Here is a 27767-nt window from a genome sequence, read left to right as displayed (position 1 = left end):
CCTAGATGAATTGCATGAGGGACATTCAGGAGTGGTGCACACGAAGGAGTTGCCAAGAAGCCGTGTGGTGGTCAAATATCGGCCATGACGCAGAGAGATGTGTTTGGGATTGTCAAACATGCGCTGACACACGCAGTTTATCAGTAAAGGCACCACTCCATCCTTGGGCCTGGCCGACGTGTCCATGGCAACGCATGAACGTCGATTTTGCAGGTCCCATAAAAGGTGCGTCATACTTAGTGGTAGTAGACGCTCATTCGAAGTGGCCAGAAGTATTTCCCATTTCGACTACTACTTCAGAAACAACCATTGCATGCATTCATTTACTTTTCTGCAGATTTGGTTTTCCGGAACCACTGGTGTCCGATAACGAAAGCCAGTTCATCTCTGAATAATTCCAAGTCTACCTCAAGCAAAAGGGTATAAGACACGTACGGACCGCACCGAATCACCCAAGCCGCAACCGACTGGCGGATCGTTTTGCCAAAACCTTGAAGGCAGCGCTTCGTAAGACCAGTCCGAGGATAGCCAGTGCAGAACTAGCAGACTTCTTTTTGACATATCATAATACGCCTCATTCTACGCCAGCGGAAGCCCCTTCTAGTTTGCTCCTGGGATGGCGCCTACAGAGCAGACTAGCCCTGGTGCGACCATCTGTCGAAAACAAAGTGTCCCAGCGCCAATTTCATCAGACGAGGCAGCACCCGTGTCGCGAGAAAGCGTTTGGTGTGGGTGATGACGTTCGGGTGCGCAACTTCCGACCGGGACTAAAGTGGCTCGGTGCAACAGTTCTCGCCCGTACGGGACCCGTGTTATACAGAAGTGTAGCGACTCCACGTGGTGTTTTCCAGTGGGTGCGTCGCCAAAACCAATGTGCACTCATCCCCTTTCTAATGAACTTGGCCTGTCGGATGGATATAGGGAAGTTTGAGAATGTTAGGTTCTTAGGGTATTTTTGTAAACGCACAAGAACAGCGGCACATAAAATTGTCATTGACAAGCATCTGCGAAACGTAGTAGAACGGCTCCTGAGTGGGTAACTGGGGTGGCGTTTGGAAGTGAACGATTCGAAATTGGGGCATTTATGTACGACATTCTGCACCAACTGCTGTATACGTGTACCTAATAATATTAAAAGTGACCTGCGAATTTTGCCCAATGGTGACAAGACATTGTCATGTGACATTTCAATATTCACCCCTATAGTTTAATCTGCACTGACGCTAATTAGTGGCACGAGCACCGAGTGATACTCCTGCTAATTGCAGAGCAAGTTCCGGTTAGGGACCAACTTTCCGTTTGTCATAGAGGTGGGACGAACTTAAAAATAATTATAAAAAATGAAAACAGGTCGATATGGACGGTTCTACTTATGGTTAATAATGCATATGACATCAGATCACATGTTTAGTAAAGAGCTAATTAAGTGTCAGGAATAATTAGAAACAATTAAGAAAAGTATAATTGCCGTACAAGACCAAAGCACACAGTGGTACACTTCACATACCCACCGCATCAGTACAGGTTCCCGTGAAACTCCAAGAAGGAACTGACCTTGTCAGTGACGTCACACTTAAACCAGTGGTACCCGCTCAATGCTAATTAAAAGAAAACAAGGTAATTAGACCTGCGCCCCACCTGACACAGAGTGAACGCCTGCCTAACATAACGGAAAGGTGACGTCAATCCCTCCTCCCTCCCTTCTTGTCTCCCGGCGCGCACCTGCTCCGTCCTTGCTCGCGCGCGCCCTCTTCGCGCTAGCGCTGGTTACTTGAGCTCCCGTCAGCGGCGGAGGGGCACGTAAGGTGCGCTTCTTGCGCCGTCCACTAGGGGACTACACGTCGCACCCTCCTTCGCTCCCTCGCCAGTTCCTCTGTGCGTGTCATTTTCCAGCCAGTCCCGTTTGCGTGCTCCGACGAGCTTGGTTTCCCGCCCTGCACCAGGGTACACCAACGCCGAGGCGCGATTGCCCCTAGCAGACACCGAAATCAAGGACTAGGGTGTTTTTTGTACACAACATACACAATGCCGGGCTGAGTAGTGCTCGCATTGCTTGATCTTGTTTTTTTTTTGTAGTCTTGTTTAACTGTTTTCCTGCCATGGAGAAAATAGGTGTTTTTTGTATGTTACGGCAGATGTTTTTTTTTTCTGAAGGAACTAGTGCACTAAATATTTAATGTAAAACGTAAGTAGAAACCAAATGAATGCACTTTTCACGAATAGAAGATTTATTAACGAGTTTATGTCATAAAAAGATATAAATTGTTAAATTCAAGATTTTGCAATAAGATTGAACAAAGTTTGTAAAGACACTGTTGTACCGACTAAGAAAAAAATGCTACTAAAGTGATGAGATATACAAAATTTATTGCCGTATATTAAACACTACCTTCGAAAAATCAAAATTTTCCATAGAACAGGTATTTCGCTACAAAAATTTTACTGCAAGCACTTCAGCTGGGCGTGCCGGGCTGCGGCCATCGATGTTCCGGGCTGGTTTGCATCGTCGTCGCTTTCAGACTCAAAGACCGACGAAAACTCGGCGTCCTCTGACTCGCTGCTATTCGATGTATTGATAAGGTCAGCCGCAGAGGCAGCGGAATCGCGATATCTGCGATCTTCCGAAGCGCGCCTGCCGTTACCGGAGCCGGACATTTTTTCGTTCTGCTTTGACGATTGCGAAACTTTAGAGCGCATTTAAAAATTACCGCTTGGCGGGTATAAAGCGAACTGCTTAGAAAACAAAGATATAGTCTCCCCTCTTTCACGTCCGATAGCGCAGTATGCCTGTGAGCGGCGCGGAAGGTCTCGAAAGCGGCGTTTCAAACCATCGATAAAGGGCTAACCATGCCCAATGGGCGCGGTACGAAAAGAGTTATTCAGTGCCGCGAAGGAGGCTTTGGACACGACGCTGTGCCTTTTGTGCGACCAGGTTCGGCGATTGGTTAAGAGCGAATTGAACTTTTCGCACCCTAATATGCTGATATCCCTGAATTCGGGCATCTTATTAAATTCAGAATTAAACATGTTGCGCGGAAGAGGCCACAATGAAGTACAAGTGCTAATTACAGCATCAAATCACTACTCCCAGCTGATTTAATTCTATATACATCAGGACAAACATTTACACACGCAAAAACAAAAGCAAAGCACATAGCCTAGGACACTTTAGATTGTTGCACGCATGAGCCTCAGTTTATTCTTGAAAACAGCTACAAACCTATCCCTGATGGACCAGTTTTATATTTTGTTCTACAAGTAAGCCTAAAACAAACCTCCGGTGAGTGTAGTATTGTTTTTCCTTTGCATTCTAATATCACCTATTATTGGTTCATATATGCGAGATTCACAATGCGCTGGCACGCCTACGCACACTTTACCACATTTAAGAGCAATCTGGTAAACCACTTCGACGTGGCATTGTAACTACAGCTGCAAAGGTTTCCTCCTGGAGTATTTTTTTCGTTTCGAGCATGCACGAAATACGGCTCCATAAACAACCCAAAATAGTAGGCGTCAGAAAAACTTAAGGGTATGCCATATCGGTTTATATGTTTTGTTTTATAACACCGGAAGTGCTGAGCACCAGTGTTCTTCTTGGAGAGACCATGCTCTTCCCAATAGTGCGCCCCTGAAATTTCTTCAGCAACGCTTCTGCCAGATATGTTGTCAGTTTGCTTCAATAGCCCGCCGACAGGAGCCTGCAGACCTAATTTGGAGAAATGTTCTTGGTTGACGGCTGCATAAGTTTCATAGGCCGGGCTTACGACACAGAAGACGCGCAGCACTTTTGACTGTTTTCGACTGCACGTTATTGATAGGCAGCTGTATCTGCGCACGCACTAATAGGGCCACTAACGTTGTAATTAAGACATAGAGGTATTTACAGAAAGAAACTGAAATACAGAGCAATACGGTGATTTCAAAGTTAAAATTACAGCCATTCCACGTTCGGTAAAAATAATTAAATCAGTGGTGCAGTATTCTGGTAAGTCTTCACATTATTTAATATAAAGAAAGACAAAATTATTGTGGGATCGGAAAACGCGAGCAATTGTCTTCTTGTCCAGAGGTTCACAGAGGGGATTGCTCAACATGAGCAGAAAAACTGAAAATTACTTGCGTATATCACGATCATTTAAAGAGACAAGGTATGACCATTATTAGCCAGCAAGACGAACCTTCAAGTACACAAAGATCGCACCCCCGAAATAATTTTCCGCAGGTGGAGCATACAGAAATTAGCAAAAGTATAAAAAGCTCGATATGTTTTTATGCGGGCTTGCTAGTAGGATCCGCTCAAGTGTGGAAATTGCTGCCTAATGTGTTTTTAATCACAGTGAATACGCATCTTTGGTGGTCAAGGCTGGCTTGAGAGAGCCAGAATTTGACATGTTTGGAAGTGCATAGCGAGAAATTGCCTTATTTTCGCGCTGAATTCATTAAGAGCGTGCCGCTAACACTACTTTGGTTAAGGACTAGGACATTTCACCTGATTTGGGAACCTGACATTTACGGTTACGTCGTCAGTACTGCCGAAAAAAAAACCATCTCAAATGTAAAGTCAGAGATACAGAAGCCGTATAAGGGGTACGTGTAGTTTAGAAAACCACACTATGCAATATTGCTGCATCACACAAAACTTTTTAAATTTTATTAAACAACTAAATAATACAACTAGACATTTATTGTAATTGAGACTGCAGTGCAGCACTCTTTAAGGCAAATACGTGTTTCAGAAAACGTGGGCTTATTAGAGAAATTATGGTAGTGTGGTGGACACAAATTGTGTGTTGGTATTCATACTGTACTACATGGTGCAAATGATATTCAGGTGGTAGCGTAGAGCAGAGGTAGAACACCAGGCTTCTCACCTTCCCCAGTTCACTATATTTTCAGGCTTGGAGTGGCGCCTGACACCGGCAAAAAATTACCGAGAGCCAGTGGGGCTATACTAGTCCAGGTGCAACTGAATTAGGGCGGTCCCTTAAGTTTTAACAAACACACTCCCACACCAGAACAGGAATTGACCTCTCTGGTGCAATATTCAGCCCCTACCGCACCTCATGACTTCTGCAATTAACCCATGGTCCTCAGTCTCCAGCGGTTGTGGAGCACCTGACCAAGCGGCGGTGGGACCTGCGACGCGCCAGAGGGCGCTAAGTATCTCTAGATCCGGACAGGCCACCAATGGAAACTGAACCTCGAAACGTTGAACACGCGAACCCTCTCGAGTGTGGCTAGCTGAGCAGGGATCTTTGAGGAATTATCAGGCATTTCCTGGGATACTATTGGCCTTAGTGAGGTTAGAACTGGTGGGGCTTATACAGTGTTCACTAACGCCCACGTTCTCTGGTATTCGTACAGAGGTCTGCCAGGTAAGAGAGAACACAGGGTAGGATTTCTAAGCCATAAGGACATAGCGGGCAAGATTGACGAATTCTAGAGCATCAATGAAAGGGTAGTAGTCGTCGTAGTAAAGCTGAATAGAAGGCATAGCATAAAGATAGTATAAACTACGCCTCAACCTTCAGACATGGCGATGAAGAAATAGATGAGTTTTACGGTGATGTTGAATATGCAATGACAAAGGTGCAAACTCCGTATACTGTAGTCATGGGTGACTTCAATGCAAAAATGGGGAAAAGCAGGCTGCGGAACCAGCTATTAGCAGCTATGGGATCGATTCTAGGAACACAAGAGGATAAATGTTGGTAGAATTCGCGGAAAGGAATAGGCTACGAATAATGAATGCCTTCTTTAGGAAGCGCAGTAAGAGAAAGTGGACCTGGAAGCGCCTCACAGGAGAAACAACAAATAAAAAAAAAAAACTTCATACTCTCTATCAATCCCAACATAGTGCAGAATGTAGAAGTATTAGGTAGGGTAAAGTGCAGTAACCATAGGTTAGTGAGGTCTACGATTTCTCTCAATTTGAAGAGAGAAAAAATAAAATTAGTCAAGAAGAAACAGGCCAACCTCGACGCAGTAAGGGTAAAAGCAGACCAATTCGGGCTGGTGCTCGCAAATAATTATGCAGCTTTAGAACAGGAAGATGAAGACAACATAGAGGTAATGAATGAAACCATAAACTATAGGCTGATCTCAGAAGCAGCAATTGAAGTGGGAGGTAAGGCACGAAGGCAACCAGAAGGGAAGCTCTCCGAAGTAACAGAGGACCTAATAAAGAAACTACAAAGCATGAAGGCCTCCAACACAAGAGATCAAGTAGATTTCGCTTAACTGTCACAACTGATTCACAAGAAGTAAGGAATATTCGAAATAATGAAGTGAGAAAACCTGAGGAAGCAGTAAGAAATGGCCGCCACATGATATTAGTGAGCAGGAAACTTGGTATAGGAGTAGGCAACATGTATGCACTGAAAGATAAGCTGGGTAATGTCATCCGCAATTTCAATTATATCGTAAAAGCAGCAGAAGAATTCCATAATCACCTGTACAGTCAATTATTAAAAGGTTATTCGATCAATCGATAAACAGTCGACCTAATCTGAGAGGGGGAAGATATCATGCTTGAAAAGCTTGCGGCCCTTTAAGAAGGGACGCGTGGAACCATTGAACAATTATACATCCATTAGCTTGCTTTCAGTATTGCGTAAAATATTTCGCAAGAATTATTCCTATAGAACCAGGGCAACACTTGACTTCAGTCAGTGAACAGAACAGGCTAGCTGCAGGAAAGAATATTGTACAATGAATCACATGCATGTCATCAATCAGGTAATTGATAAATCTGCGGAGTACCATCAACCTCTCTATATGGCTTCCATAGATAATGAAAAAAGCAATGGATTCACCAGAGATAGCAGAAGTCATAGAGGCATGGCGTAATCAAGGAGGACCGGAGGCATACGTGAATATCCTGCAAAATGTCTACCACGATTCCACGGTTACCTTGGTTCTCCACAAGAAAAGTAGAAAGTTACCTATCAAGAAAGGGGTCAGGCAAGGAGACATAATCTCTCTAATGCTGTACACTGCTTGCTTAGAAGAAGTATTCTAGCTATTAGATTGGGAAGCCTTAGGAGTGAGGATCAACGGCGAATATATCAGCAACCTTTGGTTAGCAGGTGACATTGTCTTCTTCAGAAACACTGTGGATGAATTGCAACAGTGAGTGATGACGTTAACCAAGGAAGTATAAAAGTGGGGTTGAAGATTAATATGCAGGCATAAAAGATGATGTTCAACAGCCTAGGAAGAGAACAAGGTTTCAGGATCAGCTGGTCAGCCTCTAGAATCTCTAGAGGAGTAGTTTTTTTTAAGTCAATTACTCACCGCTTACCCTTATCGTGAGAGGAAAACTTACAGAAAATAAAAATGGGTTGTAGGGCATACGCAAGGCATTACCAAATCCTGACAGGAAGCTTATCACTGTCGCCGAAACGAAAAGTGCAAATCATTGCATTCTACTTGTGCTAAGATAGGGCAGAAACTTGGAGGTTAACAAAGAAACTCAAGGACCGCGCAAAGAGCGATGGAATGAAAAATCTTAGGCGTAACGCTAAGAGACAGGAAGAGAGCAGTGTGGATCAGAGAACAAACGGGGATAGCCGATATCGCCGTTGACATTAAGGGAAAAGAAATTGGTCTCCAAACCACGCTGTAAAGGTGGTCGGACAGCGAAGGTGTAAACAACAACGTGAATGATTACCCATTGCGACGTAGCTTTAAATTATTCAGATGACGACATTCACGTGCACATTAATTATTAGCCTAAGGCATTTCAGCGGCCTACTGCGTGGCTTGCGCCGTTACTTCGGGGTCCTACAAAGAGTGGCCGAGAGAGAAGAGAAATGCACTTAACCCCATTTTCGCCGCACCCCGTATATACACTGCTCTTCAGGAGTCCTCACTTTACGTGACCTTCCCATAGCACTGTCATGACACAAATAAATTGCTAGGCGGGTTTATCTTTTACATACGAAAGTGTAGTGACGTCACCCCTGTCTGCCTATGCTACAGTTGACGCTTCCCGACAACTGTAGCTTATGCATCCGTAATATTTACCGGGAAGCGCTTGCGGCGAACGCTATGCGCGAAGGCGAGCTTCCTGTTTCTTCTAAGTGCGAAGCACTTTAGGGGCCCGGGCTGTCGGCGTGTAATGTGATCTCATGTCGTCGTGGTCACGCGCAAAAATAGAGTCATAATGTGCAGAATTGACCAAAACCGGTTCAGAATAAACTAACATGATTCAGAATAATGTAAAAGACAAGATAATCAAGCATTAAGCGCATTAATTAGCAGAAACACATGAAAGTTGTGAAAATCATGCAATGAGATCTCATGTCGATCGTCGTGGTCAGGCGCAAAAACAAGTTCTCAATACAGGGTCCAAACAAGTGCAGAATTGATCAAAACAGGTTCAAATTAAACTAAAGTGATTCAGAATAGTGTAAAAGATAGGAGTACTCATGAATTAGTGGAATTATAAACAGAAATTTGTTAAAATCACTTCTGACTGTCATCAGCGAAAGCTTTGGCTCCATGTATGTGTTGGTTTGGCTCCATGTGCGCGGTAGGTTGAGCACCAGTTGTGCTGTAGCACAGGTGTCAAAACAGATGATGAATCGGTGAACGCAATATAAACACAAGATAAATCAAGATAAACACAAGGAAAACACAAGGGAAACACCGGCGAGTCACTGCTTCGCACTTCCCCAGCTTTCACGTTGAGTGGAACTGCATTACCACCCCGTTTACTAAGGCCACTGTCCCGGACCGGTACCCAATTTTTTTCTTTTCCCACGCACGGCCGGACGGTGCCACCACTGCCGCGGATGATGATGATGATGATATATAGGCATCTGTTTTGAAACGGGGTGGGGGCAAATCGTCACCTACCCTGCTTGAGTCACTCAAGTGCGCTAACAATGCTTTTCTCTCTAGCATTCTCGTATACTTCTCTTTAATATTTTCTATCTACCTTGTACCGCTGCCTATGCCTGTCACAGGTCCGGTCGCATCAGTGTGTTCCCTGCTTTTTTTCCACCAATACTCTAAACGTCTCTTGCTTATCTCGACTGCTGACCAGTTGATCCTTCCGTGTACTTTAAATCCAAATGCTTCTGGAAGTTGTACGTTATGCTTTGGTCTCGCTGGGTGAATACCTTTGGATGTTATTAGGATGTACTGAGTGGTAACTGAATATTGGCTGCAGCACACACATGCCTCACCTAGTTCCTAATAGTTGCTATGGTATGTTTTTCTACTCATTGAAGAATCAAGAGCCTCAAATAGCAAGGCACTTCCATTTGTGTTACTGTACAAACTTTCTCCTCTAATTTCTTGTTTTTCATTCTAGTAAATCTCCATGGTCTTTCTCGTTTCCATTCTTTGTATTCAATTCGCTGTCTCTGTCTCTCCAACTTTCTTTCTGATTACGCCTTGTCTATCTACACTTTCAATTACACTGTACTTGGTTGCCGACTTTTTTGACCTGTGCCTGCATTCTTTGTGCAGGCTTTTTAGGTGCAGATACTTGTGCATTGTAGCCGCCCATTTATTTTGATCTATGTTCCTGAGGTTTTCTTGGAAACCAATTTTCCTCTGCGCTTCGCTGGCTTCGAACAAGGCCCTACCCATGTCTCCTTGCATTAGCACATTCGTAGTTTCGTCGTGGGCTCCGAAAGCCGACTGGCGAACCAATCTTTGGTTGACTTTCAACCCCCACAATATTTCCGATTTTAGGGACAGAATCGCAGTTGCACGCGGATGCGCTGTTGCGAGCGCCATATGGTGGCGCTGCAAAGAACCCAGCGGTGCACGCACCACGATCCTCCCGCTGATTGGTTGAGTTTTTGCCCACGGACACGTTAGACCCATTGAGAAGTAGAGCTATTGACCCTTTTCGCGGCGATCCATGTTTGATCACGTGGTGACGCGTCCATTGCTTGCCACAGCTGCCTCCGTTGCCTCCGTGTTTACAATGAATGTACATGACCCCCGCTGCGGCTGAAGAAACGTTTGTTTCGGGTGATATCGTAGACGCTCACTGGGTGTCTACGGAGTGGGCAACACGAAGGTTTGGCCACAGCTTCAGAGGACATGTAAGCACTTTCAGTGCTCATACGCTTTGTAGAAACAGCGCCAGCAGCATATATTCAGCTTGTTATAAAAGCGAGGCTAAAACTGTATTCCAAGTTATACAAACGTTCCGCTTATAAACTGAATCAGGATCAGTGTGTCTTGCTCTTCGTTCTTTATTTGGAAAATACTTTGAAGCAGCGGTTTGTCACGCTTCTGACTGGGTGAAGTTCGTTGGTGCGGTCACTATCTGATTACTTTCTGCCTAATCGCTCGTGGTTGTGCTCAGTTGTAATACATTTGTTCTTGTTGCACACAAGGCTTGAAAAGTAGCGGTTCTGTGCTCTGTAATAGCTTGTAGCAAAGATATATTATCGCTAGTAAGCCACTCACTCTTGTGAACCGTCACGAAACATTCAGCTTCGAAGCCTTCTACCATTCGTGAGCTGTCGGTGTAATCGCTGTCACCCATGCTTTGGCGCATTGATTCAAGTGTGCGCCCATTCACATATTTTTCATACGTTGGCGATAGAGTGGGCGTAAGATTGCGTGTGAGTTGGAGTAGATGTGTGTAGATAACGTGTGCGAAACTTACTATGCCGAGAACGGCGCTACTTCCTTTGCCATTGTTTAACGAGCGGTACTCAGTCTTGCCGACGTTTCGGGGTTGAAGTCTTTCTTGGGAGGTTAGCGATAGAACGCTGGCGGATGAGTGAAATTTTTTTATCCACGAGGAAAGTCTTGCATCGAGAAGGGCCGGCAACACAGGTTGTCGGTATGTAGCAACGGTCCGTGAGCTTGTTCGCACATATTCATTCCAGTCCTTAATATGCCAGTCAATAGTGTTACGGGGCATTCAGACTGGACCATACGCGCAAGAGAGATACGAAGTAGTGGTAGACTTTCTACTTTAGCAGGAATAATCCACCCATTTCTTGGCTAATCCACCATCGTAGGTAGGAGCCACAGGCGTGATAGGCCACAACAGAACAACGACCTTTGTACCAGCCTGCGCGTTTCCCGCTAACTTTTCCCGATGCAAATAGTTGTATATACTATTTGTGCATCGGGCTTCCTCTTCGTTGCATTTGGTGAAGTTGCGTGGTAACGACTTATAACGGAGCTTCGCAGTGGTCGCCGCTTCGGTTCTTCACCGATGTCACAGGAGGCGGTGCCTGGTTCGGCAATGCCTATGTCGACTGTCATACTCACGCATCCGTGTGATTCAGGAACCTACCGAGGCACCGATGGCCCCGACGTCCACGACCGGCTGGAGATGTATGAGCGGGTGAGCAGCCATAACAAATGGGATCCCACAGTTGGAATCAGCTAGCGCAAGACAGGGGTAATTGGAGATCGCAGGGAGAGGCCGTCGCCCTGCAGTGGACATAAAAATAGGCTGATGATGATGATGATGCAGCGTCACTTTTAGGAAGATACAGTTTACGAAATCCTGTAGCATATCCTAATGAGGAATGCTAGTTTGATTCCTGTCACAAGAAGCTATCTTACAATAATGCGTTTCGCCGCGTCTCGAGGCCGCGCTGCGAAGTTTCGATTGAAACTTGTGCAATTATTTTTTATGTACAGGAATGGAAGGACTTACCCTGTGATTAAAATGACCAAGTCAGATTTCCGAGTGGAATCACCTTTTGGCGCGTACTGCCTTAGTTTTGTTACAGTGTCGTCCGCGTCCAGAACTCCACTTTGCAGCAGGCTGACATATTCGGCATGTGTCTGCGAATTTTTTTTTTATGTTACTCAAGTGGTGCATGGCGGTGTACGTACCTTACTTGTGGTCTGGTATCCTACTACGGCAATCCGGAGAGGTGGCTCTAACTGCTGCAGCTCCAGGCTGACCTAGAATCGCAAAAATCAAAATGAGCTTCCCTGAAACGAGAACTTCTTATTGTGTATTTAAAAGCATTAGCTGCGATGCTTATAGCGACACGCTAGCAAAATAATTGCATATGTGACACCGACCCGTTGGTGTAAACGTGCCTGTGGTTCTCATTCGTTGCTCTCAAATTTGCAGCACCAATAAATAAGCCACTTATTAAGGCAGGAATTGTTTAGAAATTAAACTTCTATGTTCCGCCACAAAATTCGAGAGAAGACTGCAAAGGCTTTAGGCCTATCACCGCACTCGTCAGTTGCGGTCGAAGCAGTGCAGCCGGGTCCACCGCAAACCTGTTTTCCGAAATAAAAAATAAAAAATAATTAAAAATATTGCTGGCCCTTCCACTCTGTGAAGATTGATGATAAGCAATCACTGCCTTTGTAGACCTAACCCTCACGTTTTCCATCAAGGGCGCTATAACGTAAAATGATTCCAAACTCTTTTGATTCCAATTTCTGCAATCAGCCTCCACAATTGGTCAAAACATTTTCGGGCCACTCCCAACTTCGCCTGTCTGTCACGCGACGTCACGAAAACCGCAATAGCTCCCCATCTGATATAACGTGCACACACTGATTATGCATGATTAAACCGCGCAAAAGAAAAATAATCATTCCTGATTCGACGCCTTTTCACCATTAGCCCTCTGTTATTGGTGCAATGTTTTCTGGCTACGCCCATTTCGCCTGTATGTCACGCGAACTCACAAAAACGCGAAAACTCACCACGTCAAAGTGACGTGTACGCGAAAAAAATGCATTAATATGCCGAACAAAACAACATTTTTCTGAATAGCCACAGACTGCCCCGTTCCGAAGGGAATAGAAGATGGCTGCTCGCCGATCGCTCAGACCCTCGCTACTCGCACCTGTCGGTGAGCATGTATTTATTTGCGCATGATAAACCTTTTTGCGTGGCTGTAACACGTTATCGAGCCCTTTCGGCATGCATACGACATCGCTCTGCCAATTCTTCCTTGCTGAGGATCCGTTTTATCGGCATTCTTATCCTTCCATTGCACGCCGCCGCGATTTTCGACCAGCCACCGCAAGCTAGGTAAGGCGAAGCGGACCAATCGGAGAAGCCGGCACCACCCTCTTCATGCGGTTATCTATTTTCACTGTGCTGGCTCATCCCCATCGAAAACCTCTCCACTAGAGCGTGCTCCTCGCCTCTTGTCAGCCAATTAGATAAGAAAAACCGCTGGGTGTAGACAAAATGTTATTGGTTTTGAAAACGAACAAAGGTGACCTCCTATAAACGAGGAGAGTGTTTGATTGGGTTGTTCAGACAACGCTGCGGGTCACCGCCCGATGCTTGCGTCAGTGATTACGTAAATTTGACGTCAGGAGTTTGGAATCAGAACAGTTTGGAATCATTTTACGTTATTGCGCCCCAACTTTACGCTTACTAGAAGGTGCACTTCTTCATCCTGCCTTATAATATCTGCATTCTTTCATACTTGCGTCGATGTTCGTCGGAGCGGATCACACTGATGAGGGGCACGTTGTTGTCGAACCACAAATGATTGCGATCGATGTGTCGAGTTTGCTCGGCGGCGTGGTTAGGAGCATCCGCCCGCCATTGCCGCTTACGGTTCTTCAAAATTCAATTGCTTCGAAATTAAATCTGTCCGTCACGGTACGACAATAAATGGCTCGTACCCCCTTAAGCACTGGCTCATACTCCCGTGAACGCGGCCTCCTCGTTGTGATGACTGAATAGCAGTGAAATTCTACGCTGGAATGATGAGCGGCAACGGAGTCACCTGTGGAAGAAGACGACGAGCCATTGCTGATGATGAAAGTTTCTACGTACACGGACGCCACCGAAATATGTACTTTATAACAAGCTTCGTTTGAAAAACTTGTGTCTTGCATATTTCTTGGCCCTTTGAGTGGCTGCGCTATTTTTTTTGAATATGGAATACCAAATTGTGTTATTTTAGGCTGAGGTCTGTTTCACCATGCATCACAAGCAAGAGCACCTTTCACTCCCGTTGCTTGACATGGTTCGGTCGTCGCGACAATTGGCGTATGCACGTTAACCATTCAATTAGTTTTACGTGAGCCTGCTGTGTTTTCGTGCAAACATACCGCGACGTTCGCCGCCCAACTACCGTCTCGTGAGTGCATTAGTGTGCCTTCAACATGGACGAGCCTGATTTCTGTCTAGATTTTTAGATCTGCCGAGAAGCATGTTTTCAAGTAACCACGTTGTCCCTTTGCTCTACTTCGTGGGGTCACCACTATTTCTTTCCTCTGTGTCGTCGTTCTGCGCTTAGAGAAGGGAAAACTGATCGCTGCAGTTCTGGAGGTAAGTACTGCGCTTGTGTGGGATCCCACAAAATCTCAACCTTTTTCGTCAACTGTTGTCCATGTTTTTCTAGGAGGTGTTCGTAACATTTTTTGTCGGTGTAGGAGGTGCTGCTTCTTTAATTTACGCAGCCATTCTAATGCAGAAAAAAGAAGAGTTCGCGTGCACAGGCTGGCCGAAGAAGTTGACAATGGAAGTGACCTTAAAGTGGATGACGTAGTTCTCGTCGAACAGCCCAACGTTTCAAGGTGTATTTGGCCCTTTGGACGGGTAGTAGAAGTTTTTCCTGGTCAAGACAGTGTAGTATGGGCCTGAAGAGTCAAGACACAAGAGAGCAAGTTCATGCGGAGACCTGCGCACAAACTGTACAGTTACGCCGAGAAATCTTTACACTCTTGAGTTCTACATCCTTATATCCTGCTGTCATGGCGTCATAGTTGGAAGGAATTTTCTATCCTGGAGGTGCATGCGCTGGCGCTAACGTGAAAGATTTTTTTCCGTCGTGTGACGAGCCCTATACAATGTCATTATACAAACTCTAAGCAAAACACATCGTCGAGGTAGACGTATACATCCCTACAGCTGCCTCGATTTTGGTATCGATAATCTGCAACGTTCCTTTCGAGGAAGTCGTATTCTTGGAGACCGCAAAACGTTTCCTTATTCGGATAGCTCTAGCAACTTGTGCGTTCCTCTCCACCAAGTTGCTTTGACGTTTGAACGCTTTCCACTTACTCGTATTCTGTGCATTTTGATCGTTTTATTAGTCGCATATTTAGGTATTGTCCCGTTGACCTCAGTGCGCTGAGTGTATTCGACTCCTCTGACGCCTTTCCTCCCAATCTGCACAGTTTCTCTATCGCCGACGGACTGCGCCATATTATTCGTTGCGATATTACCAATCTACTGGGCCATTTACGCGCTGATTCCGATGCTCCTACGTTACTAAACCTTGGAACAGGCTGAGCTCAACTGTCCTCCACTACATCGCTATACTAGTTCCCGCTCTCCAATGCGGCTACTACTATACCGTGTTATCGCTGCAGTAGGTTGCGTTAATACAAAGGAGGTGTACGACCTGCTTAACCAAGACGTAATTATTTGCCCCACATTCAGTGGGTCATTTTCGTGGTTTTCTTCAGGAAAAAGACAATTATATCCGCCCCTTCGTAGGCTGCAGAACCCTTAATGAGATTATAGAAAAAATGTATACCTCTTGCGGTTGATGTAATGATAGGGTTGATTGTGCAAAGAGCGCGTAGTTATTAAAAAATGAGCTCGGGGTATTGGCAGCTGCCCCCAGCAGACGCCTGGCGCCTCAACACTGTTGTAAGGAACGAAGCGACTGCGCGTCCGCCGGTTGTGGTTTATTGAACCAACTGGTACGATGGCGCTAGCGCGTGCCTTCGTCTCCCTTGTTCTAAACCTCTTCTTCTTCTTCAGTTTTCACCACACTCCCGCGGCCGCGTTGCACGTGTGCGCCTCCAGGAGGTGTAGCCGCTGTATAGGACGTCGCACTTGCTGGCCGTTCGATAGTAGTATCAGGAAGGACCGCGCAATACCGTCTCTTCCTTGAAACGCCTTAACGACGCGGCCCATATTTCATGCCATAGGCGGAGTTTTTATGTCCTCAACGATGACAAGATCGTCGGGCTTTAAATTCGATTACGGCACAGGCTTGCTGTGGTGAGCAGCGCGCAGGAAAAGAATGTATTCCTTCTTCCATTGCTTAGAAAGCCTGCGAAGCAGCTGTTCCCGATGCCGAGCTCGTCGTCGAAGGTCAGGCACATCAGCATTAAGAGCAGGGCTTTCTTGCTCTGTTGGCAAAGTGATGAGACGTTTGCCGAATAAGAAGTGTGGGGGCGTCAAAACTACTGTAGATGTGACGTCATCCTCCAAGTAGGTGAGCGGACGGCAGTTAACTGCCGCCTCAACTTCAGCAAGCACGGTGAGTGGCTCGTTGTAGCTCAAGCTGCTCCGTCCGAGGCAACGCTTCAGTCCATCCTTAATTGTGTGGATTACACGCTCCCAGAAGCCTCCCCCCCACGGCGCACATTCAACAATAAAGCGCCATTGGATTCGGTGAGAGCTGGCATAGTCTTGAACGTTGTCTTAGAAAAGGGAGCACAAATGCTTGGCGCTGCAGCGGAATGTTTTCGCGTTCTCAGAGTGCTCGATAGCAGGAATTCCACGTCGTGCTGCAAAGCGTCTGAAGGCTAGCAAAAATGCTTGCGCTGTCATATCTGTGGTCAGCTTCAGGCGTACTGCCCTCGTCACAGCACATGAAAAAACAATGATGTACACTTTTGCAGTAGATGGTAACTCAGCACGACAATAGAGTGGCCCGCAGAAGTCAATTCCCACCACATCAAACGGTGTTGCTTCGCTAATTCTTTCCCATGGCAAGGGAGCTACAGGGGCAGCTTCGCGAAGTATATAGGCGTCGCCGGCGGCATGATAAGCACACTTTCAGAACGCGCTTCACTGTGCGACGCCCCTTGAGGATCCAAAAGGGTTCCCGAAGGTCCAGGAGGGTGAGTTGAACTCCTCCATGTAGGAGTCTTACGTGTGTTGCATCAACCAAGAGGTCGGTGAACCGGTGATCGGCAGGAAGCAAGATCGGATGCTTCAATTCCTCTCGGTCGTTAAGCTGCTGCAGTCGGCCTCCTACACGAAGTAGTCTGTCACGGTCGAAAAACGGCTTTAGTGTAAGCACACTGGAGGTACTGGGAACTCGTTGTCCTTCCTCCAAGGCCGTGACTTCGATTGCAAATGCGGAGTGTTGGACAAGCCTCAACCAATACATCTCCGCCTGGTGCAATTCTGATGACGTAAGTGGTCCGGTACAAAATGGCGTGTTCTGCGAAGCGTTCCGACGAAACCGCATGATCCAAGCCGTTACTCGGAGTAATCGGGAGAGGCGTCCAAAGCTTGCAACCTCAAGCAGTGGCTCGTGTGGGGCGAAGGGGGTGCGACTACTTTGGTGGGGCAAGCGGCTATGTCTTCACTGGTCTCGCTAGAAAGGGCCTCCGGTGAAGGAGCAAATATTCGCAGAACATTGCAAATGTGGCTGTGACAACCATGTAGGACCGGTCCACCAGCAAAACTTGCGCGTGAATAATTGGGCTGCTACTCCACGCGTGAGCAAGTCTGCTGGGTTGTCGGTGCCTGCGCAGTGCCTCCAAGAATACCCCGAGGTCAAGCGTTGGATTTCGAGAACACGGTTTCTCAGGAAAGTCTCCCATCGTTTCGCGTCAGCAGCAATCCAGTGTAGGGCTATCGATGAGTCGCTCCAAAACACGCCCTGACAGCCGGATGTTTCTGGAATTCCTCAGAGGTAGTTCCAAAGCCTGGCAGCCAACAGGCACGAAAACAGCTCTAGGCGTGGCAGCGAGGTAGTCTTCAGCGGTGCGACCCTGGACTTGCTCATGAGCAGCTGAACCTTAAATGTTCCTCCATTGATCTCGAAGCGCATCTAAACGGCTACACCGTACGCCAGTGGGCTTGCATCGCAGAACAGGTGAAGTTGAAACGGTGGAATCTGTCGCGGAGTGTGACAGATGACGCAGCGTGGAATTCGCAGTGAAGAGAGCGTCGGTAGTTCGGATGTCCAGCCTTCCCACTGCTTAACGACGTCTTCCGGTAATGGCTCATCCCACGGTGAGTTCCTAGGCCACAGCTGCTGGAACAATAATTTCACTCTAATGATGAACGGAGCCATGAACCCTAAAGGATCATACATTCCTGCGAATGACTGCAGAATGGTGCGTTTCATGGCTGAGTGCGCAGCGACATACTCGGAAACGGCTTTGGTGGTAAGCACGATATCGTCAGCTTCGCGGTCCCATACTAAGCTAAGTAGCTTTATTGCTGCTTTGGCTTCTCCAATGTTGTCGAGAGAAGTATTTTCCTTGAGGAATTGACGGCAAATAACGCTGGAGTTGGAGCACCACTTTCTCAGCTCCATACTTGCATCTGCTAAGATGGCTAATGCAGCACGGTAAGTTTAGAGGGCCTCTTCTTCAGTGGAAGCTCATATGACGAGGTCGTCCACGTAGAATGATGTCTTTAGGCGTGTAGCTATTATTGGCTGAGTCTTTTTCCCCAATTCGAAGTAATGCTGCAAGGTATCAGATAGAAGGAAAGGGCTATACGACGCTCCGAAGGGCACACGAGTAATTCGCCATTCGATAATGGAAGGTATTTTGCCCTCATTGCCGGGCAGTCGGTCGAGTCATAGAATTCGGAGAGCGTCGCGGTCTTCAAGTCGAATTGAAATTTGAAGGAAAGCCTTCCGGATGTCCGCTGTCAGGGCAATTGGGTTCATTGGTTGATGGGGCCAGCCAAACTGTGAATTGCAGCTTTTTTCCTATCACACCCAACCACGTCTTTGTGTACTTTTATGTACCTGCCATGTGGTTAAATAAATTCAAACTCAAACTCAAATCCTGAACTGTACAAGCAATTGCAAGAGCTCAGCACCAAGTTTCACTCCTTTGTCCAAGATATCGTTGAGCGATGACTCGCCACGTTCATGAGAAGAGGCGTCAAACACTACGCGTATCTTCGTAGTGATAGCTTCCCGACGGATGACTGCATGGTGCGGAAGGTAGTAAACCGTCGCTTCCGGTTCTCGAGAGGTGTCGACACGTTCGGCGTGACCTTCTTTGAAGTACTCACTGATGGTGCGGTCATACTCCTGGAGTAGCTCCTGTTGTCCTTCGAAGCGCCGAAGCTGACGTCAGAGCCGGTTTTCGGCGACACTTCGATTGGTGCTAGTCAATCTTCCCTGGTGCCTTATCATGAGAGGAACCACGCAACGTCATGCTTCCTTGTGCACGTACTGTGTGAACTGAGTCACTGCCGCTTGGTCACAAACGCCGGCGGTATCCTGAGGGTCGGTGATCCCTATTGCATCGAGTCGCCACATCTCCGTCGGGTCATCAATGTCATGTGTGGCTTGCCCATTCCGCTCACACACAAGGAATAGGGCAGATGCGCTGGAGTTCCAATTAGGCAAGGCATTGGCGGGCCTTACTGGGTAGACGCCTTGCACCAGCCAACCGAAGACCGTCTCAACCGCGCATAGATCGCTGCTTAGACGTTCTATTCTTACGGTCACTATGCGCCCATTGTAATCTGATCCTATAAGGACACTGATTGTCGGTATCGGCCGATCACCCAGTCGATTCTCATCTGCGACAAGCATCTTGCGTTCCCGCAACTGTGCGAGGAGATATTGTCCGATGGCTGGAGTCTTCACGGTGCAGACTTCCGGTACCTCCAACGTGTCGACAGTGATGGTGCGGGAGTGGAACCGACTATGAAGTTCGAGCTTGACGCTTTGACAGATGTAAGGGCGGGAACACTTAGAAGTACCAAACGTCCAGAGAGAGAGAGAGGTCTTCTATCCCGAGGGAAGGCAGGTCGAGCCTTTTGGACAGGTCGCGTCGAATAAAGGTTCTCTGGCTGCCGGTGTCAAGCTGTAATCGAACTAACACGGAATTGTGTTTTCCGGACGCCCAAACTGTGGCCGTTTGCATCAAGACAGGTGCTGACGTGTTACTGCTAGCTGGAGCACTTGTTACTGGCGGCTTGACACTTTTCGTTGGATCATGGTTGACAAGTGGATCAATGGTCTCCGGAGACGGGTAGTTGCGATCTTGGTTCCATATGGCACAAAGTACTGAAAGGTGACGTTTAGAGCATAACTTGCACTTGAGCCACGCGGCGTTGCGGCACAGTCGTGCCACAAGGCCCTCTCTGCGGCATTTAAAACAACAGTTCTTTCTAGAAAGCCGGCGTCTGATCTCGTGAGCTGACAATGTGGCGTGGCAGTCCTTTATGGTGTGGTCACGGTTATCGCAGAGTACACTGCAGGGATGCTCGTTCGATGCAGATCCTGTGGCCAAGGCTAATGCTGACGGTACCGGCAGTGGTAGACAAGGTTGACATCGCCCGCGTCCCGCAGAGGTAGTTTTCGGTAGGTACCTTGAACGGGAGGCCTGTCTCTCTTTTCTGCTCTCGACTTGCACCTGCAGGAACTTCATGACCTTTCGCAACTCCTCTTGCCACGCCCCGTCATCGTGCTCAGTCTCCTTCATGCTCTGACGGTAGAGAATAGCGATAACTTCGGGAAGCGATCGCATAAGGACGCGATGAAGGATAACTGCGTATTCTGACGCTTGAACCCCGAGGCTGTCAAGGCAGCTTGTACGAAAGTGCACCTCTTCGTAGAGTTCCCGCAGCTGCGATACTTGAGAAGAGCGATCAATGGGCAGTCAAGTAAACAGTCGATGTGGTCGTCAACGATGGCAGTATGACGGCCGAACCTCTCTCGGAGCATTTTCACTGCTACAGCGTAGTTCGCTTCCGCCAGACGCACACCTTCGATTGCATGCTTCGCTGTTCCGGTTAAGTAGGGTCCTAAGTACGAAAATTTCTTGATGTCGGACAGCTCACGGTTGTTATGGATCGTGGCCTCGAAATGTTCTCAGAAGCCCTGCCCCTCACGAAGTTCACCGGAGAAAACGGGTACCTGTAGTTTCGGTAGGGCAACTCGGTGTAACGGTGCTCGGGAACTTGGTTGAGTGGATACGCGTTGGGTGGCGGTTTCGTTCAGAACGCTCTGCGTGGCGCTGTCTCCGGCTCTTGCAGCAAAATTCAGAATGAAGCGGACCCGGCTCATGGTGTTGCGGATCTTGTCGTGGTACTCCAGAGCGGCGGTGGCTTCCGCCTCATACTCGTCACCGTCGTCCATGAGGTCGGCAATCGTCTCGTTGAGCGCTGCTAGCGCCGAGTCCTTGTGCTGCAGGTCATCCAAAATAACTTGCAGGTCGGATGGCAAAGGATGCTCGGCTTGTAGCGCTTCGGTAGCGGAGGGGATGAGCCTTGTAGCAGCGGGTTGAAGTACGCCTCTGCTGCGTTGCAGTCGATCCATCGTCGGTGCAGGACGCCAGTCATCTCCCGGGTTTCACGGTACCATAAATGTAAGGAACGAAGCGACTGCGCGTCCGCGGGTTGTGGTTTATTGAACCAACTGGTACGATGGCGCTAGCGCGAGCCTTCGTCTCCCTCGTTCTAAACCTCTTCTTCTTCTTCAGTTCTCATCACTGTCATTTTGAGCGTTACACGAACAGCGAAAATAGGAGAACAGGCTTATGAAGCTACGCAGTGCCCTAAGTGTCGTTGTCTTAAGCAGCGCTACCAAAGGAGGTATGCCCTGGCACTCGTGAACGCGATCAGCCAGCAGCAAATTACCACGTCGGCCACGGCGGGGTCACCCACCTCGGCCGAAATGTTAACAGTGGCGATAGCGCTCGCTTACGCGGAGCGTTCGGAAAGGGACTCGGTCGTGGTCACTGACTCCCGGGAGACATGTTGCATGTTTCTCAAGGGGCACATGACTGCGGCTAGCCTCGCGATATTTCCCAAATCGTTCAACCACCGCCATCGCCTACTCTGGTGCCCGGGACACGCGGGGGTACAGGAGAACGAACAGGCTAACGTGTTAGCTCGAGCGTCTACTAACCGAACGATGACATCCTCTTCGAACCCCAACCCCTCACACCGTATCCCCCACAAAATCCCACCAATTTAAATGTCAAGGACATCCTTGCTTATCAGCGCAGAGTCCTCAGAAAATACCCGCCGCCTCACCCACAACTTAGTATGGAAGAGGCCGGCGCGAAATACAGACCGGGGTATACCCGCATCTAAAAGTGCTAAGCGCCATGTATCCCACTCGCTATAGGGCAAGCGCCCTTGGTGCGGTGGCATACCTACCCTAATACATGTAACCTGGGAGTACACTAAGCACCCTCATAGGTCAACTAACAATATCATGATGGAGCAGTGGGAGGCACAGCTCGCCCGTTCCGACTTGGCAGGACAAAGGTCCTTAATTGGCCAGGTCAGGCAGGCGGCAGAGGCCAGTGGGGCCCTGGACTGAGGGTTTCCGACCACCGCTCCTTAAAATGTTTTCCAGCCAAATGAAGTTTCTATATATAAGAAAATAAATCCGGCCACGGCAGGGTGCTTACCGGAATTAGGACGCACGCCATGTTTGGAAACAACTACGGCCGAAAGGGTTATTCTTGCACAAAAAATCAGTTATTCAAGGTAATTAATCTGTAGGCGAGCTTGCGTAAGGCAGCTCGGAACTTGTTTCAGGCGTCGAAGATGTATCGGTAAGTCGGACGCAACCACCACAACGTTGTCTAAATAAGAGAGGCGTGTTTGCCGCTACAGCCCATGCACAAGAATCTGCATCATCTGTTCAAATGTGGTCCGCACATTAAGAATCCGAGTGACAAGATGATAAATTCATACAAGCCGCCCAATGTGACAAATGCTGTCTTATAGCCATAAGCCTCCACCATGGGCACCTGCCAGTATCCGGAGCGAAAATCTAAGGAAGAAAAAATTCGGCTCTTAGTGAATGTCTATGCGTGGTAAAGGAAAGAGATGATTATGCGTGATCTTGTTCAAACAACAATAAACGACGCAAAGTCGGATGGAGCCATGGTTCTTTTTAACAAGAACGATCAAGGATGCCCATGCATTATTTGATGGCTGAATAGCACCGTGAGTGAGCATGTCGGTTAAATGCTCACCAATAATACACCTCTCCGTCGCCGAAACCCGGTAAGTTTGCTGCCGCAGAGGAACATTAGAGCTACTGTCTCCCATATAGTCACTAGAAAGTGTCCCATGGTAGACACTAGAAAAGGGAGACAGCTGTCGCTCGACCTAACGAAGTACTGTGGCAATCAAATGAAGAGCTGAATTGATAAGATGACGGAAAAAGTCGTCGCGCTACGTCGGACTAAGGCAGCCGCCGATGGATGCGGCAAAGGGGTGCGGTGAGGAACTCGAAGGCACAGGCTATATGGCGGTGATATTCGCCGAGTGGCTTTCCGTGTGTGTCAAAATGTAAATGCACCAGCTCAGTACGACCGAAGCACTCGTGGTGTAAGAAGTTAAGTGGGAGTGACGTGAGGTGTACAAACATATATACACGAGGTTAATTGTAGGAGTCATGAGGGAGGTAGTAGGATTTCTAGTTCATAAGGACATAGCGGGCAACATTGATGAATTCTACAGCATTAATGAGAGGGTTCCAGTCGTCGCAATAAAGCTGAATAGGAGGTACAAAATGAAGGTAGTACAAGCCTACACCCCAACCTCCAGTTACGATGATGAAGAAATAGAACAGTTTTCTGAAGATGTTGAATTAGCAATGAGAAATGTGCAAACTCGGTAAACTGTAGTCAGGGGCGACTTCAATGCCAAAGTGGGGAAAAAGCAGGCTGGTGAGCAAGCAATTGGCCACTACGGCATCGGTTTTAGGAATACTAGAGGAGAAATGTTGGTAGAATTCGCGGAAAGGAATAGGCTCCGAATAATGAATACCTTCTTCAAGAAGCGCAGCAACAGGAAGTGGACCTGGAAAAGCCCCAATGGAGAAACAAGGAATGAAATAGATTTAATACTCTCTACCGATCCCAGCATAGTGCAGAATGTAGAAGTATTAGGTAGGGTAAAGTGCAGTAACCATACGTTAGTGCGGTCTAGGCTTTCTCTCAATTTGATGAGAGAAAGAATAAAATTAGTCCAGAAGAAACAGGCCAACCTAGACGCAGTAAGGGTAAAAGCAGACCAATTCAGGCTGCTGCTCGCAAACAAATATGCAACTTTAGAACAGAAAGATGAAGATAACATAGAGGTAATAACCTTAACTAGGCTGATCTCAGGAGCAGCAATTGAAGTGGGAGGTAAAGCGCCAAGGCAACCAGTAGGAAGTAAGTTCTTCCAAGTAACAAAGGACGTGATAAAGAAACGGCAAAACATGAAAGTGTAACTCGTTAAACTGTCGAAACTGATCAACAAGAGGAAAGTAAGGGATATCCGAAATAATAACGTGGAAAAGATTGAGGAAGGAGTAAAATATAGATGCAGCATGAAATCAGTGAGAAGAAAAATTGGTATAGGGCAAGATAAAATGTATGCCCTGAAAGATAAGCAGGGTAATATCATCAGCAATTTCGATGATATAATAAAAGCAGCGGAAGAATTCTATACTGATATGTACAGTGCCCAGAGCACCCAAGCTAGTTTTATTAGAAGTAGTGATGAACGGGATACAGAGGCTCCTTCTATAACTAGCGATGAAGTTTCAAGGGCCTTGAGAGACATGACCAGGGGAAAAGTTGCTGGAGAAGATGGAATAACAGTAAATTTAGTCAAAGATGGAGGAGATATCACGCTTGAAAAGCTTGCAGCCCTTTTTACGCAATGCCTCACGACTTCAAGTGTACCAGAAAGCTGGAAGAAAGCCTACATTATACTCATCCATAAGAAGGAAGCCGTTAAAGAATTGAAAAATAAAAAAACCTATTAGCTTGTTTTCAGTATTTTATAAAATATTCACCAAGATAATTTCCAATATTATCAGGGCAACACTTGACTTCAGCCAAACAAGAGAACAGGCTGGCTTCAGAAAGGGATACTTAACGGTGGATCATATCCATGTCATTATTCAGGTAATACAGAAATCTGCGGAGTAAAATCAACCTCTCTATATGGCTTTCGTAGATTATGAAATAGCATTTGGTTCAGTGGAGATATCAGCAGTCATAGAGTCATTGCGTAATCAAGGAGTAGAGGAGGCATACGTGAATATCTTGGCATTATTAAAAAGGATTGCACAGCAACCTTGATTCTCCACAAGAAGAGTAGAAAGATACCTATCAAGAAATGGGTCAGGCAAGGAGACAAAATCTCTCCAATGCTATCCACTGGCTGCTTAGAAGAAGTATTCAAGCTCTTGGGTCGGAAATGCTTAAGAGTGAGGATCAACGGCGAATATCTCAGCAACCTTCGATTTGCAAATGACACTGTCCTATTCAGAAACAATGGGGACGAATTACAGCAAATGATTGAGGACCTTAACCGAGAAAGTGTAAGAGTGGGGTTGAAGATTAATATGCAGAAGACAAAGATAATGTTCAATAGCCTGGCATGGGAAGAAGAATTCAGGGACCCCAGCTAGCTTCTATATTCTGTAAAGGAGCACGTTTTTCTAGGTCAATTACTCACAGGGGACCCTGATCATGAGAAAGAAGTTTACAGAAGAATAAACTTGGGTTGGATTGCATACGGCAGGCATTGCGAAATCCTGACTGGGAGCTTAACACTTTCGTTGAACAGAAAAGTACAATCATTGCATTCTACCAATGCAGCAGAAAATTCACGCGAAATAACGTTACGATTCGGGCTAGCTAAGCAAAGTATATGAACACATTAGAACTAGCATACTTACCTTGTACATATACGTCATTATGTATTCCAGACCTTTGAGCGACTGCTGTCGAAGTTTCAAAGTATGAAGGTAATCGCTAATGATAGCAACCTCCACAACAAGTCCGCCGGGCTTTGTTCTTGCTTCTGATAAGAAATGAGGGGGATCAGTTATGTGCCAGAAACAGGAATAAGGATGGGCTTAATTAAGATATCAATACCAACCTGGAAGGGGCGCATTTGCATTCGTGCTAGGCTTCACTTCTGAAATAGTTGCTGAGCATTAGGCATACTGACCCATATGAAGGAAAATTATGGGCAAATTAGAAAATTGCGAACATGCTGAAAACATGCCAAACTGTAAATAACATTTTTATGCATATGCATATGAGAGTGGTGCATTATAGCTACAAGCAAGTCATGGAACAATTAAATAGCAATATAGTCATATATACGATAACACGAACTTATTTAACAGGCGCCTGTGTATTTATTTCATTCAACTCGCCATGGTTGCTCAGAGGCTATGGTTTTGGGCTGCTTAGCTCGAGGTCGCGGGATCGAATGCCGGCCACGGCAGCCGCATTTCGATGGGGGCGAAATGCGAAAACACCCGTGTACTTAGATTTAGGTGCACGTTGAAGAACCCCAGGTGACCCAAATTTCCGAAGTCCCCCACTACGGCGTGCCTCATAATCAGATCGTGGTTTGGCACGCAATACCCCACAATTAATTATTTTTCTTTCAATACGTACCCTTCACCCGCCCGCCTCCACCTTATATTCCCTGAAGTTTACAATACCCCCAACTGCCGGTGCTGTAGCACTCACCCGGCTACGCTTCCGCATATGCTGTGGGAGTGCCCAGCACAGTACACACACATTAACACCACGACCCTCTCGTCGAGGTTGCGTGAGGCTCTGCGGAGCTCCGCCCTCGACGACCAAACCTGGGCGACCCAGCACGCCCGTGAGGCGGCGGCGAGGCTAGCCCTCGACGTCCCCTCATGGGAGGCTTAGGCCCGGCCATCTTAATGTGCTGGTTCCGCAATAAATGTTTATTCCTCATCCTCTTTCATTCATTCAGAGTTTAATAGAAAAATATTTTTGGCACACTAAATTGAACGTATTCTTCAGTAACATGTGTCTGTGATGCTAATCCGCTCAGTTATTTGATGGAAGAGAATAAAAATTATGGCAAAACTCATCGGCAATGACTTATCCACCAAGTCGATCAACGGTAATGAGATTAGCGTTCGAGCACTGTACAGACACACGTACTGGATTTCATGTTTATTTAACGTCTCAAGTGGTCATTCTGAGACTTCCGTTGTTTTTCGGTCACTTCGGCGTCGTCCCACTTTGCTATGGCACGCGTTTACCCGCGTCGCCCATGTCATCGCGGCATGAATGTGACGGTATCCCACCGATCTCAATGACATCGATGGAGTGACAAAGGCAGTATGACGACAATGGGATGATTGTTGTTAAATAATTATGATGTTATAACGGCTTGACTTGACAACGGTGACATGAGCATAATGGGATGACGACGAGTGTACAACGGCGATGGCGTGAAGATCATAGTATGACGACAACCGGATGGCAAACCTGGCATGGCGAAGATATGGCACAAGTACGACGGCATGTCGACGAAGGTACGACAACGGGTGCATGATAGCGACTGTCTCAAAACGACGCAATGAGGATGATGGCATGGTACGATTTAATGACGACGGTATAAATACGATTGAATGATGAGGAACGAATTAGGCCAATGGATTGATAAGGCGGTATGCCGTCGGCGGTATACGCCCAATTGGATGGCGTTGCTGAAGTGACGACGATGATAAAAAGTCACAGGCCTGCGCGGCACACGCAGCACAGTAACAGCGTAAGCTGGTGGAGCGGCTCAAGAGTAGCTCCAATTTCGGCACCACGCACAACAGGGTCTTAGCGGGAAAGTCTATTCGCCTCGTTTTGACGAGGCGTTGATGGGGAGCTGCGGCTTGTAATGCTCTCTGCACAGCAGTCTGCTCATCCCGATGATGCCTGGTTGTAGCCGCGCACGTAGCTCTACGATTCGCTTCTTCAGCAGTGGTTCGAACCTTGCGAGGAGACGCCATAGCGTGTACCGAAGAGGTGCCCAGAATACGTGGCGCGCATCTCGCATCCCTTGACCCGTGGCACGGTGCGTTGTTGCT

General features: G+C 47.1%; 1 protein-coding gene across 1 annotated transcript in view; it reads right to left on the bottom strand.

Annotated features, from left to right (window-relative positions):
• Positions 1–27767, bottom strand: part of LOC119461727 (venom metalloproteinase antarease-like TtrivMP_A) — a 95204-nt gene that overhangs the window by 26335 nt on the left and 41102 nt on the right. Inside the window, exons 5-8 of the mRNA XM_037723097.2 lie at positions 25790–25828; positions 25587–25711; positions 11836–11907; positions 11654–11784 (exon numbers count right to left, since the gene is read on the bottom strand). Coding sequence (XP_037579025.1) covers positions 11654–11784; positions 11836–11907; positions 25587–25711; positions 25790–25828 — 367 coding nt within the window. The remainder of the gene's footprint in view (positions 1–11653; positions 11785–11835; positions 11908–25586; positions 25712–25789; positions 25829–27767) is intronic.

Source organism: Dermacentor silvarum, chromosome 8, assembly GCF_013339745.2.
Source record: "Dermacentor silvarum isolate Dsil-2018 chromosome 8, BIME_Dsil_1.4, whole genome shotgun sequence".
Taxonomy (NCBI): domain Eukaryota; kingdom Metazoa; phylum Arthropoda; class Arachnida; order Ixodida; family Ixodidae; genus Dermacentor; species Dermacentor silvarum.
Note: the sequence above shows the minus strand (reverse complement) of the source record. Positions and strands in the feature narration are given on the sequence as shown.